Source organism: Papaver somniferum, chromosome 5 (assembly GCF_003573695.1).
Source record: "Papaver somniferum cultivar HN1 chromosome 5, ASM357369v1, whole genome shotgun sequence".
In the NCBI taxonomy this organism is placed as follows: Eukaryota; Viridiplantae; Streptophyta; class Magnoliopsida; order Ranunculales; family Papaveraceae; genus Papaver; species Papaver somniferum.
This window is the reverse complement of record NC_039362.1, coordinates 175,535,268-175,550,268: the sequence shown is the minus strand read 5'-3', so window position 1 is coordinate 175,550,268 and position 15,001 is coordinate 175,535,268. Positions and strand designations below refer to the sequence as shown.

At 36.6% G+C, this 15,001-nt stretch overlaps 2 protein-coding genes across 2 annotated transcripts; one reads left to right on the top strand and one right to left on the bottom strand.

Moving 5' to 3' along the window:
- Positions 1-4,870: 4,870 nt before the first annotated feature.
- On the top strand, positions 4,871-6,504 carry LOC113280120 (berberine bridge enzyme-like 15). Its single transcript, XM_026528776.1, has one exon. It carries the CDS (start codon positions 4,871-4,873, stop codon positions 6,470-6,472), a length of 1,602 nt encoding a protein of 533 aa, XP_026384561.1. The 3' UTR covers positions 6,473-6,504.
- Positions 6,505-6,596: 92 nt separating this feature from the next.
- On the bottom strand, positions 6,597-9,371 carry LOC113283747 (CBL-interacting protein kinase 18-like). Its single transcript, XM_026533099.1, has 2 exons — positions 9,158-9,371; positions 6,597-8,664 (listed from the first exon to the last, which is right to left on the bottom strand). Exon 2 carries the CDS (start codon positions 8,302-8,304, stop codon positions 6,826-6,828), a length of 1,479 nt encoding a protein of 492 aa, XP_026388884.1. The 5' UTR covers positions 8,305-8,664; positions 9,158-9,371; the 3' UTR covers positions 6,597-6,825.
- Positions 9,372-15,001: the final 5,630 nt, after the last annotated feature.

The following is a 15,001-nucleotide window of genomic DNA, read 5'->3' as shown; positions in this document are numbered from 1 at the left end:
GTTGGTCGGAGGTGGCTGGTGGCGGTGGCTTGCGGCGGTGGTGGTGGTCGGAGGTGGAGGGTGGCGGTTGTCGGAGGTGGATGACGGTGGTGGTCGGAGGTGGATGACGGTGGTGGTCGGAGGTGGTTTGACGGTGGTGGTCGGAGGTGGTTGGCAGTGGCTGGCGGCGGTAGTGGTGGTCAGAGGTGACTGGCGTTGGTGGTCGGAGGTGTTTGGTGGCGGTGGTGGTCGGAGATGGTTGGAACATCATCACATAATATTTTAATAATTTTGGGCCTAAATTTAAATTTTATTTAATTATGGGCTTGATAATATGCATAAGGGTATCAACGAATTTTAATAATTTGGGGCCTAAATTTAAAATTCTTTTAATTAAGGGCCTCATATTATGGGTTATCCATGGGTTGGGCCTTAGCCTAATTTTCTCTGTACCAAATCTACTTTGTGAGGTTGGCATAGGATTTAGGAAAAGTGGGGATAGGAAATAGGTGAAACCATACTATCCAAAAGTAATAGTGCTTTTGGAGACCATAAGTCAAAAGTAAAACTATTTTGTAAAAAAAAAATAGTTAACTTATTTTGCTTTATAAGTCATTTTGAAATTCAATACCCAAATTAACTTTTTTCCACGTATTAGGAATTGTAATTCGAAAAGGTGCGGAAAATCAGCTTATTGTTAGGATGCCTTCCAGTTTTTTGTTGGACCCTCTTTATATTGATTGAGAGACAATTACATTACATATATACCCGGTTTAACTTTTTGCTTTTTAACTTTTAGAAGTCGAAAACTAACTTCTGAGTGCACATTTGAACATCCTATAAGTTTTGTGACAAACATGACTTCCTGGAAAGTACCAGAGAGGTGGATTTGGTGGTTTAGTAATATAATAACTTCATCTCCAGTTACATATGAAGAGAATGACACTGCCTCACCTTAAATGCAGCAGCATAAGAAGCCTGTAAGCTGGACATGCCCTCAAATGGGATTAGTCAATGACTCCCTTAGAATAACGACACTGAAATTGTAGTACATAAATATTGATATTGTAATGTTTTTTCTCCTTGTTCCGCAAATGTCATAATGTTTTACAGCTGCAAACATATGTTAATTGCAGGTAAAACAGGTCTATGAAAAGTAAAAAGGAAAATGAAAACAAATTTTCGTTTGTAGTTTTCTTATTATTTTCTATTCTTTGATTAAACAAAAAATAAAATAATACTCCTTCCGTTTTCCAAAAAGATATATCATCACTTTTTTTCATTTTAACCTAAAAAAAGATCAAATTGAAAAATTAATACTATATCTTTTCTTAAAACGGAGAGAATATTACAACAAAAAAGTAATCAATATGATAGTACAATTTCAGTTTTCATTGATGTAGATATTATCATTTGTCTTTTCACTGATTCTGAAGCCCCAATCCCAAACTACACAGCACTTTACACACTTCAATTATAAAAAATTTATGATATCCTACACATTATCTAAGCTCCATTTAATTCTATCAAACGCTTTCGACATATCTAACTTGAGTGCAACAAGACCTTTTTTAGCCTTATACCTTTTCACTATCTCAACAACTTCATGTGCTAACACAATGTTGTTAGTTATTATCCCAGATGAGAGAAAGGAAGTTTGATAGGGACTTATAAACTTGTCCAAAACATTGTTCAACCAACTGGTTGAGATGTTAGAGATGATTTTATAAGTCACATTACTAAGAGTAATTAGCATGTAATCAGAAGCACTCTTAGGAGTTAGACACTTTGGCATGAAATTAATGAAGCTATGATTTATTTGCTCGAGGAGATATTTATAGTGGAAAAAAGATCTTACCATATGAATGATGCTCTCGCCAACAACATTCCATGTATGCATGGTGATAAAAACTAGGTGGATAGCCATCCGGCCCCCATATGCCGACCATAGCTTCATCTCATAATAAGGGGAGTCATAATAAGTGAAATATTCCCCATCACCAGTGATGCAAGATTCATTAAGAACTTATCCGGGTTATAAAATGTTCTTTAAGTTCACAAGATATATTACCTCTATCAGATAGCTAGACTCCTTGACTTGATTGAGTAAAGTCAATTTGATTCCTCATTTGTCTAAATTTCACCCAGTCATCCAAGTACCATGTGTTCCTATCCTGCAACGCGAATCAGATTTAACCCTTTGCATACAAATCATGTTGAATCTCATAGCAATGCTCAAGTTGGTTTTCATTATAGAAATCTCTCTTTTAATTTGCTAAATCAACCCAACTTTCATAACCTTGTCTTTATCAATCACCTTAATCGCCTCACTTTGTCCAGACTGCAAGTTGCTCGCATAATAAACCTTTGCGAACGTGCCTTGTCCCAATACTCTTCCCAATTCATACTTTTCCATCAATGTACCCATCTTCGTATCCATTCCAAATTACTCGAAATCAAATCTCATGTTACACACAATATATGTCGACATCCATGGATATGATTTCGACATATTTTACTTCTAAATTGAAGTTGTGTTGTACTTTTTTTCTCTTCGGTCGAGAGTAGTTTTTCCTAGATGGTTTTATTACTCGGCAAGCTTTTTAATGAGACAACAACAAACACCGTGAAGTAATTTCACAAGTAAGGCTATTGTCTTTCCCATGAGGATTTTCTGCCTTAGGAGGTGAAGCAACCATAGTCAACTTCAACAGAGTAAAGTGATCAACTGCAACGAATCACCTTAACTTGCATTTGTCACGTTGTACTCTTTTCCCTTCATCAAGGTTTTGTCCCCCTAGGTTTTCCTTGTCAAGGATTTAACGAGGCCAACTATGTTCTAAGTTTGCGTAATATTGTACTCTTTTTCTTTAGTTTAGTTTTGGTCCCTCTAGGTTTCCCTAACGTAGTTTTAACGAGGCCATTAACTTAGACTTGTCGATGTTTGAAGATCGTATTGCATGTGATGAACTACATGTAAAGTACGAGACAACATGTACACATTTGAGGAGTTGTACCATGATTTTGTCCCACTGGGTTTTCCCTGTCAAAGTTTTAATGAGGCAATTGATTTGGGCACAAGTCATCAAGGAGAAAGACATTTGAAAAACTACATTCGAAGCACTATATGTGAAGCATTGCATATGAAATTATATTGGACCGCACTAAGGGGGGTGTTGTAGGGCCTACGACCCATAGATGTGCGACCCAACTAGCTATACCTAAGGTTTCCCTTACATGTATATAAGGATATTATAGATATGTAATGTGGATAATGAATCAATAAGATCTTCCGCTCTCTCTCTTTTCTCTTTGTCTTTTTCTCTATAATTCTACTGCAACAATATCCATGTTTATATTCGTTACATAGGCGTTTTAAAATGCTTTGCAACGGTATAAAGTTTACGAAAAATAATGGAATAGTTTAAGAGATACATCGTTTCTAAATTTTGCTGGTAATTATCCACAAGAGTATAATTGTAAAAAATACTTAAACATACTCCTCTTTCATCTTGCCTTAATAATTGTGCAAACTACGAATAGCCATCTTTAAGTTCAGTGTCATCTATCATCATCTAGAATAGATCGTGTCAGAGAAAATTTACCAAACCTAACTGTGAAAGGTTTCAAAACGCAATTTAAAATTACGCATGTTCAATTTTGGCCCACAAAATCAACTGTAAGAGAAAAACATCGACCACAAGATTTAGCATAATTTGTTTTTTGAGGAGAAAGGTTGAGAATATATTAATGAAAGAAAAAAATGTAAAAAGGCATCAGCCCCCATTTTTAAAGATTACAGATATCTACATCCTATCATATGGCTTTCCAGTGTGTAGTGAGGTCCCTGAATATGGTTCCGAAGAACCAATTTTCTTTCCCGCCACAAGTGAATATTGAAAACTTCACTTGTTTTATTGTTACAGTTGTTGATTTTGGCCTTTTTCTAGCCATCACTCTTCTGTTCCTTTCATTCCATATGGCCCAAGAAATTGCAAAAATTAACAACGGCCATATTTTCCTTCCCCTGTTGCGCCCTTGCGGAAATTTCCAAGCTTGTAGTTGATCACCAATGGGGCCACGCTGCACCCATCGAATGTTATAACCATCAATAAAGTATGACCATACCTTGTGGGTATACTCACAGAGAAGAAGAAGATGGTTAACTGTTTTTTCTTCTTTTTTTTTTTTTGGATCAATTAATTGTTTCTTCATGTGAGTTGCAAAGAGCACATGCTGTATCTTGTATCTGACTTACCCTTCTGTTGAGATAATCCACAGTAGGAATGGAGTCTTGAGCAGCTGACCATAAAAAGAATTGAATCTTTGGGGGGACATGTTTAATCCATATGCATGCAAGATTTAGCATAAATCAAAATAACATTTTAGTTTGAATTCCAAACTACTCTATGTTCCATGAAATCTTGGAACTTTTGGAAAAATGTGAAGACTGCTAATTTGAAACCATTAAACTAGAGATTTCTCATGTTTTTCACATTTCTCATAACTTGGATTTCACCATTGGATTTTGCACTTAAATTCTTTATACACCATTAAAACATTTCTCTTGATATCATTATTCTCTTGGTTTTCATTCTCTAGTATAAATCTTATTTTCATTGATGACAAATTATCCCTAAATAGAATTTCACATAATCTTTCGCAAGCTGGCATTCACTGTAACATTCTGAAATTTCCAGATAGTATGCCATTTATTGTCCTTAGTCCTTTCCATTAGCCCTATAATTTCCTAATTGAATTTCACAGATTCTTTCATTAATTTAAAATCATACAAATCAATGAAAATTATTTTATTACAGTCTATAAATATGACTCAAATACCATATTATTCATGAAACCAAAAATAAAAAAAAAAAAGAAAAATCACACCATGAGATCTCAATTTCAAATTTCTGCAACACTGCTGTCATTTCTTATTTTTCTTGTAGTTTCAAATACACTTTCAGTCGCCTTTAATGACGACATTATCGATTGTCTTTTCATTGAAACCGAAGGTCTTCCAATCCCAATCTACACAGCAGGAGACGCTTCATTTACAAAAATATTACAATATCCTACACATAATCTAAGGTTCTTATCGCCTTCAAACCCGAAACCGAACCTCATTGTAACACCATTGAATGAAGATGATGTCCAAACAGTTCGTTTTTGTGCTGATTCATATGGTTTTCGTGTCAAAATTCGAAGTGGTGGTCATGATTATGAAGGTCTTTCTATTGTATCTGATGAAGCTCCGTATTTAATCCTCGACATGTTCAATCTACGGTCAGTTGACGTCGATGTAAATGAGAAAACTGCATGGGTTCAGTCTGGTGCGACTTTAGGTGAGCTTTATTACGCAATCGCTGAGAAAAGCAAAACGCTTGCGTTTCCCGGAGGGCTTTGTGCGACGGTAGGTGTTGGTGGGCATTTAAGTGGTGGTGGTTATGGAACTTTGCTGAGAAAATATGGACTTGCTGCTGACCAGGTCATTGATGCTAGAATAGTCAACGTGCACGGTACAACTCTTGACAGAACATTAATGGGGGAGGATTTGTTTTGGGCAATCAGAGGAGGTAGCGCCGGTGGAAGTTTCGGTGTTATTCTTGCATGGAAGGTGAAATTGGTTTCTGTTCCGCGTACCGTGACCGTTTTTAGTGTTGGCAGAACACTAGAAGAAGGTGCGACTGAACTTGTTCATAAATGGCAGTACGTCGCGGATAAATTCCCCAAAGAGCTCTTCATGAGGATCGCTTTCCATCTGACGAATTCTAGTAAGACGGGGGAGAAAACAGTGACAGCTTTCTTCGATACGTTGTACCTTGGTGGTGCTGATGAACTAGTTTCTTTGTTGGAACAGAGATTTCCTGAATTGGGTATACAGCAAAAGGATTGTAAAGAAATGAGTTGGATCCAGTCTGCGTTATATTTCGGCGTACGACCATATAATGGTTTGAATCCTCTGCATGATTTATTGAGTAGAGATGAAGACAAGAGTACTTATAAGGCGAAATCTGATTACGTGAAAGAACCCATTTCGATAACTGGATTAAAAGGAATTTGGAAAAGATTATTAGAAGAAGAAAAGCCTGTGATGGTCTTCGTTCCTTACGGCGGAATAATGGATGAGATATCGGAATCTGAGATTCCGTTTCCTCATAGAAAGGGAAATAAGTTTATGATCCAGTACTTGGTGTATTGGAATGAGAAAGGAGTCACTCAAGGAGCTGCACATCATATGAAATGGATCAGGAATCTGTATGCGTACATGGAGCAGTATGTTTCTAAGAATCCAAGAACTGCGTATATCAACTACCGAGATATCGATTTAGGCCGCTACATGAATGGCACAGGAAGTTACTCACAAGGTGAAGCTTGGGGAAGGAAGTACTTCAATGGTAATTTTGATAGATTGGTAAAAGTGAAAAGTATAGTTGATCCTGAAAACTTCTTTAGAAATGAACAGAGCATTCCAACTCTTTCTGAATCTTAATTACCAGCTCATGGATGCAAATAAAATGGCCTGCAGCCTAGTTAAGAATGTTATAAACTAAACAATTTTCTAAAATCTTCGTTATCAAAACAAAATGGTTTATGATTAAGAGGGATATACGGTATACGAGGATCACAAAATAGACTTCCATTGAAGCAAAGAAAAAAAAAATACACACAAATTGCTACAATTAGTTTACAGAATATGTATGTACTTTACAATGACAAATACCACAATTTTACTAGGAACAGAACAATGTACTGATTTTTGTATCCGGTAAAAGGTCAAAATGGGGAGGTTGAGGTTCAAAAATGTGACGCATCTAAAGGTTAAAAGACTTGGCAGTTGTACCCTCAAGAAGGCTGCAGCGTCTGTATTTCTTCTTCCTGTTGTTGTGGTTGTTGTTGCAGTGTAACTTCTTCTTGTTGCGGTTGTTGAATTTGTTCCTGGTCTTCTTGTTGTTGCTGTTCTTCTTGTTGCTCGTCTCTTATCTGTGGTGGCAGAGCACGAGGTTGATCACCTTGCCAAACCCAAATGATGTCCTTGAGCGCTGGTCTTAAACAATGTTCCAACATATTCTGATACTCCATGGTATCGCCGCTAGATTTCTTCATTTCCACCCAATGAAAAGATGGAGTTACCTCGAATATCTCTGCATCAATGGACAGTACTCCCTTTCTACCTTCTTTTGTCCCTTCAAATTTCAGGTGTCCTCCATCCTTCTTTTTCACCTTTAACCTCAGGCGCTGAGCAGCATCCTCCAGCGCAGAGATAATGGTTGGGGCAGGCTGCCTTGACATAAATCTCGATTCCTTCTTCTTATTGTCAGTTTTCTCAAACAAACCCGACAGATCAAATCCCGCTGAAAGGGATATAATATCAAATGCATTCAAATTAGTTGGCTTTGTTTCTGAACTACTAGTACTGCTGTTATCGGTATTACGACTGAACAATGCATCAACATCCACAGAAGAAAGGCTCGGTCCCTTGCTTTTCCGTGAAGGCTTTTCTACTTCGGCATTCAACCCCTTTCTGAACCAAGAACTTTCCATGATCTTTGCCATTGAGATTCTCTCATATGGGTTTGGAGTTAAGATCTTTGACAGAAGCCTGCGCACATCTGCTGGAAACCAATTAGGAAATTTAAATTCTCCTCTACCAATCTTCCTGTACATCTCCATCAGATTGGCATCTTGAAATGGAAGGTAACCAGCTAACAAAACAAATAAGATCACCCCGCACGACCATATGTCAGCCTTAACTCCATCGTATCCATGTCTACTAATAACTTCAGGAGCAACATAAGCAGGAGTTCCACAAGTTGTATGTAGTAACCCATCTTGACGTGTCGATTCGGCCAGAGCACTCAACCCAAAATCCGAAACCTTCAAATTACCATTATCATCTAACAGCAAATTCTCAGGTTTCAAATCTCGATGGTAAACGCCTCTACTATGGCAAAAATCAACTGCACTAACCAACTGTTGAAAGTATTTCCTAGCAACATCCTCCTTCAACTTTCCTTTCGCTACCTTGTTAAAAAGCTCACCGCCTTTACAATACTCCACAGCGAAATAGATTTTAGTCCTAGTAGCCATTACCTCATAAAGCTGCACTACATTTGGATGTCTAACCAGCTTCATTATAGAAATCTCTCTTTTGATTTGCTCAATCAACCCAACTTTCATAACCTTGTCTTTATCAATAACCTTAATCGCCACACTTTGTCCAGACTGCAGGTTCCTCGCATAATAAACCTTTGCGAACGTACCTTGTCCCAACACTCTCCCCAATTCATACTTTTCCATCAATATACCCGTCTTTGTATCCATTCCAAACTACTCGGAATCAAATCTCCTGTTACACACAATATATGTATATACATACACAGCACAGGAGTTTTCAAAGAGAAATTCAATTCAATTCAACCGTCTTTATCTTTTAACTGGAAATCTATTCTATAACATTTACCCACATTCTGTATTGAGAATAGACAAACCGTCTTGTGATCTATGCGTCTGACGATACTACCGAGTAACTCAGATTGATCTACCTGATCGAATTTAGATGCGGTGGAGGTGGAGTTCTCGACGTTGATGCACATCTTTCAGCATTCCCTCTTTCAAGAACTCCTCCTTTTTGGTTCCTTCAATTCACCAATACACAAACAGGTAAAAATACACCAATCAAACCTGTAATCACAGAAAAGAACATAATTAAACCAAAGAACATCACAATCAAGCCTGTAATTCACAAAGGAAGCCAAAAACTGAGGCATGTGGTCCACATAGGAAGCTTAAAAATAATCACACAAAAAGAACATAATTAAGGCAAAGAACATCATAATCAAGCCTGTAATTCACAAAGGAAGCCAAAGATTGAAGCCTGTGGTTCACAAAGGAAGCTTAAAAAAATTGAAGCTATAGATTTGAAATTCATGTTTTAAGCTTAATTAGTCATATGATTAGATCCAAATGAAAGATGTTTGACGCTTAATTAACCATCTAATTAGATCTCTAATTAAGGTTCATATCAAGAATTAACAACAACAAAAATTCAAAAAACAAAATAAAAAATTGATTCAATTCTATAACAAGTATCATACAATCCAAAGGATAAGGAAATCTAGATTTTCTTGCCATGAGAATTGAGATGGAGGATTAAGATTTGGGATTAGAAAAATACCTTGAAATCTCTTTGAAAATCCAAGCTGATTATTCTTCTAGAACAAAAGAGAAGATTATTTCTATCTAGTGTAAATGATTTCAGAAATCTAACAGAGAAAAAAACTCTCTTCTCTGCTAGATGTGATATCTGTTTGCTGGTGATTCGGTGGAGGAGGAAATTATATGTCAGAAGGGAGAATATATTTGACGACGCCCCCAAATACCCCGTCTTTGAATTTTAACAAAATTCTCAAATTGGTTTTTACTGTAAAACTTTCAAAAGTATGAGGTTAATAAGGTAATTAAGAAAAAAGAATAGTATTTTTTTATTATTAGAAAAAGGAGATAAATATCTCGAAAGGAATTGATTTGTTTGAGCAGCACTGCATTCATTCGTTGTCTTCCTCCTAATCATGGTTCCGACTTTTCAAAATTAATACTAATTTATTTATATTTTCTTTAAGATTACTACTGATTATTAAAAGTTGAAAAAAAAAAAAGATTATTTTTGTCGGCCACAAGAAATTCAAATTTGAATCCAAAGTCTTTACGGTATACATAATCCCACATCGTGATCCTAATGTTATACATTGCTTAACGGTATTTTTGGTAGGAGTCATTCAAACACGTAGCTTAATCAAGATTATCCGATCGTCTTAGCAATTTGTTAATAGAGTTCTATCAATTTTGTTGTCTCTAAGTTATGTACCAGATTATCTGCTTCAAATTTGTGTACACCTAACCTGCATCATGGTGTACAATTGTCGTGATGGCACGTACGTAGTTGAGTTACAGGAAGATGAGAGAGATAGCAAGGGTGTTTCCCTTTAGGAGGTGTACAGTGCACGATAATTGTGCATCTCTGCTCCTTCGTCTGGCCACGCTATCCATAAGATCTGGAAATGATCTTCCTAGCCAAGTGGCCTTTGGTTAGCCAAAGCCAAAGCCAAAGCCAAAGCACGTTAAGAGAGTGTTGAAGCTTAAGTGTTCAACACAACTCTGCAATGCCTACGTTGTCTATAATTATTTTAGTTCAATCGTTAAAGCAAATTAAAATGATTTACCAGTCGGATAAAAAGTGGATGTGACTGCGGATTTTTTCATCAATAAATAAAAGTGAATTTGTCTGCCGATTTTATCACCCAATCAACAGAACTCAATAAAATCTTTTTTTTTTCTAACGTGTAGGTTTAGTGCCCAGAAGTCCCCTTCAAGTTCAACCCTCTTGTCAATTCAAACGTAAAAGTAATTTGTCTTGGAGGGGGTGGCTTATGAGGATCCGGGTTGACCACCTGTACCTAATGTAGCCGTTGGAAGTTAGGCAGTGCTTTACCAGCTTCACTGATCAGAACCGACTTTTTATTTATTTTATTATGACAAGGCCCTCCGGCATCCAAAACGAGAATATTTCAAAATTTGGATGAGGTCACAGGAGTCGCATGATGTGGTATTAAGATGTGTATACGTGGAAAATAAATAAATAAATAAATTTTGGACTCATTTACTTTCTTCGTGAATTTCTAGAGATGTTGCCGTCCTGACAGAACGCCATATTACTTTGTACAGTGTGCTGCTGCCTTGTTGTTTCGACGGCAGAATAATATTGGGTGTACTTATTGGTCCCCACAAGTGCGGCTTACCATATGCAGGTCCATGTGGTGGAGCGTGTGGACCCCACTCCACCACATGCAATTAAAACTGGTTACGATGAAGTGGACATTCATTCCGTTGACTGGTAGGATACACACTCTCCCTGCATTCGTAGCTTCCAAGTCCTTGCTGCTTGGAACTACCTTGTATGCTGCATGGCCGGTCCTGAACGGGAAGCGGGACAAGCCCCACTTTGGGGCAACAATGGGTGAGGAGCAACAAAATACATCTTTTGCATTTGTGGGTGTTCGTCCAATAACTATTGTTTGTGAATTGAAACTGTGGACGAGCTAAAATTGGGGTTTTAGTTTTCTGTGAATGCTAGTAGTGCTATTAAACGAACAGGAGAACGTTATGAGATTTGAAGTAAATAGATGTATTCAAGGAGGACAATATTATGTGTGGGCAAATCAATCATTTGGTGAATTGATATCACGGTAGTAAAATTCGATTTCCAAACTCTTGTTCGCAGTTTGCATCGTTGATGAAGATAAGCAGCCAACCATTGCCACCAAATAATGGTTTACCTGTTTAAACGATCACAATTCAGAAGCTTTCAGGAAGAAAAAAAGTGCCCTAATATTATTGAATGAAATTTTCTGTAAATAAATAAGCCTTGATGTTGATTCATATGGTTGATTGATTTTGGTGAATCAAAGTTCTGATAATAGTGTTTTTAACTTAAGTTATAACTTCTTTTTTTTTTTGCAATTAGTTAAATGTTTATGCTTCCAAAATACTCTCTCCGTCCCTAATTAGATGACCTAGTTGTAGTTTGCACAATTTTTAAGACAAGGATGTTAGTAAGATTTAGAAATGATTTATCTTTTAAACTATATCACGGTTTTTCGTAAACTTTATACCGTTGAAAAGCATTTTAAAACACCTATGTAACGAATATAAAAATAACTACCAAATTATACATATTTCATATAGGAACAAAAATAGGTCATCTATTTATGAGACAAAACTTGAAACCAAGTAGGTCATCTAATTAGGGACGGAGGGAGTATAAGTAGGGGTGTAAATATTACCCGAAAAAACTCAGCCTGCCCGTACCCGCCCAAGCCCGCCTGTACCTGAAATTTCCCAAAGCCTGTTATGGCCCGTTGCGGGCTACCCGGCCTGGCCTGGATTAATTTGTTGTGCGGTCTCGGGCTTTGCGATTAATTATGCTGCCCGGCCTGATACCCGGCCTGAAAGCCTTCTATGTGTCATTAATCATTTAATATCCTCTTAAAAAGACTTAAAAGTTACAGTTTTATAATTGTCAATTTTGTGTCAAGAAAAATAAAATATATAATTGTTTTTACTTATAATTAACCTTTTCAAAACATTAATGGTAATATATTTTCTTATTAGAAAGTTTATTGTACTCTAATTAATTATTTATTATAGGCTAAAATTAAAAATTTGTCAGTGTAATTTAAATATAAAATAATACTATCACTTACGATATGTGATGTTGGAAAGGAAAGGATATTGTATTTAATACCGTTCATTTGAAAATTTAAACTTAAAAAAGTAATTCAAAATAGTGGCCTGTCCGGCCCGATCTGGCCTGCCCGTATAAAAAGCGGGCTTTGGGCGATCTTTGGGTAGCAAATTATCTACTTGTACCCGACCTAAATTTGTTTACGGGCTCACAAATATTAAGCCTGGCCTGCCCGGCTTGTCTTAGTTTTTGGGTCGGGCGGCCCGGCCTGCCCGAATTTACACCCCTAAGTATAAGATTACCAAACACGATGTAATTAATTCCCACAAAATATGAAGGAAGAAATCGAGTTGCCTGGTCAGGTTTTGGTGAAAACCTTGTATATAAAAATACAATTCCATGTATACTAGAGTTTTTGCTTCCTTTTCTACAAAAAAACTCCTTATATATTTCTTGAATACAAAAGTGATCCGGATAGTGAATCCACACTGGTAAATGACGTGAATGTCTGTGTGTAAAGTATATCTTTGCTTCGGTGCAAAAAATTCTCAGGAACGGCCCTGTGTATGAACCAAGCTGCGATCATCCTATTTTCTACCCGTATGACGTTTCTAATCTAAGTCTTTCTTATGAGAATAGAGCTAACGGTAGGTCACGGATAAACAATCATGGACCAGTATCAGTATATCGGTGCGGCATTCTGACAGGTTGGGCTGGTAGAGGAGATGGCAAGTTCACCAACTTGGCCGATACGAGAAAAAAAAGTCTTTGCGTGTGCCTTTAGCAGGGTTGCTAGAGGAGTTACTGAATTCTCCATATTGAGCATTGTGGTAGGTTCACATTGAGTCGTAATAACGTGCATGTATTTTTCTTGACGTATGCACACGCACTGAAAAATAAACTGTCAAAAACACATCATATTTGATAGGTTCGCGTAGATTATATGCACCAAAAGATTGTTGCTCATCGTTGATTCCTACAAACTGGCACAACTAAATTAATTTGCTTGGATTGTATTGGATTTTTGAGAGAAATTTTTCATTCTTTAGCGTGTACGTAGTTAACTTAATACTCATGACAACTTGGACCACGCCACCTAAAAAGGAGACAGAATTCGGTGGGAAGAATTCATTCAATTGTATTTGGTAATGTAGATCTTTACACCTATTGCTATGATTTTGACCGCATTGTTGATAACTTATATAATAAATTGGTTTTGGTTATAGTGTTTAGTTTACCAATTAATTGAAAATTTAACAATGAGCCTAATATTTAAGTTAAATATTCATTTTGCACGAATCCGTAGATTTCTTGTTCTTATTGGCTACCAAAAATTCTAACTAATCCATTATATATATGGAGAAGTTTCTAAAAAAATATTGGTTTGGGTTTTGAATCTCATACAACTGTAATGAGATTGATTTCATTATGTTGTATATATACTGATTATACAATTACATAGAATGAGTAAAGATCCTAATACTATAATTACATTAAGAGAATTAAATGTATTCCTATAAATAAAACAAAGAAATTAAAATTAATTACATCAATATTATTCTTTGCACGTACTAATCTTCTTTCCATATTCTTATTTGCATGTATTCAATCACATATTATTCTTTGCATGCATACTAATCTTGTTTCCATATTCTTCATTGCATGTATTCAATCACATATTCTTCTTTGCATGTGTTAATCTTCTTTCCAAGTTTATCAAGGAACTGATAAACTTAATACCCCCCTCAAGTTGGAGCGGTAGAGCCTGAACGAGCGCCCAACTTGCCAACTAGACGACCAAATTGTGGAGCTCCCAAAGGCTTAGTGAAAACATCAGCCAGTTGATCAGACGGCGAAAGATGTTTTGGTAGAATCAATCCACTTATTAACTTTTCACGAACAAAATAGCAATCAATCTCGATGTGTTTAGTACGCTCGTGAAATACCGGATTTTGAGCAATATGAATTGCTGCTTGACTATCACAAGAAATAGCGATAGGAAGAGGACAAGAAATGTGCATGTCTTTGAAGAGATAAACTAACCATTGAAGCTCAGCGGTTAGATTTTCCAAAGCACAATATTCAGCTTCGGCTGATGAATGAGCCACAATTGGCTGTTTCTTTGATTTCCAAGAAATTGGACTATTACCTAAGGTAAAAAAATATCCAGTGGTAGAACGACGAGTAATTGGGCAGCCTGCCCAATCAGAGTATGTGTAACCGTGAAGGGATGGAGAACTGGATGAGGACATAAATATGCCATGTCCAATAGTTCCTTTGAGATAGCGTAGAATACGCTGAGCAGCATCCATGTGAGCTGATCTTGGATTCTGCAAAAACTGGCTCAGATAATTGACTGAGTAAGTGATTTCATGACGAGTGACATTAAGATATAATAGACGGCCAATGAGATGGCGAAAACAGCTTGGATCAGTTAATTCCACATCGTCAGTAGGAAGTAACTTTAGATGTGTATCCACTTGAAAAGATGAAACACGGGCCCCTGTAAGGCCGGAATACTTAAGAATATCGAGAATATATTTACTTTGACATAGGAAAATACATTTTAAAGATCGTGATACTTCAATGCCCAAGAAATATCACAAACGACCAAGATCTTTGATTGAAAAATGAGATGCAAGGTGCGACTTGAGAGAATTAATGAATTCATTATCAGTGCATGTGATAATGATATCATCAATAGAGACGAACAAAAATTGATGTTGTTCCCTTATGATATTTGAAAAGCGAATTATCACATAATAATTTTTGAAAACC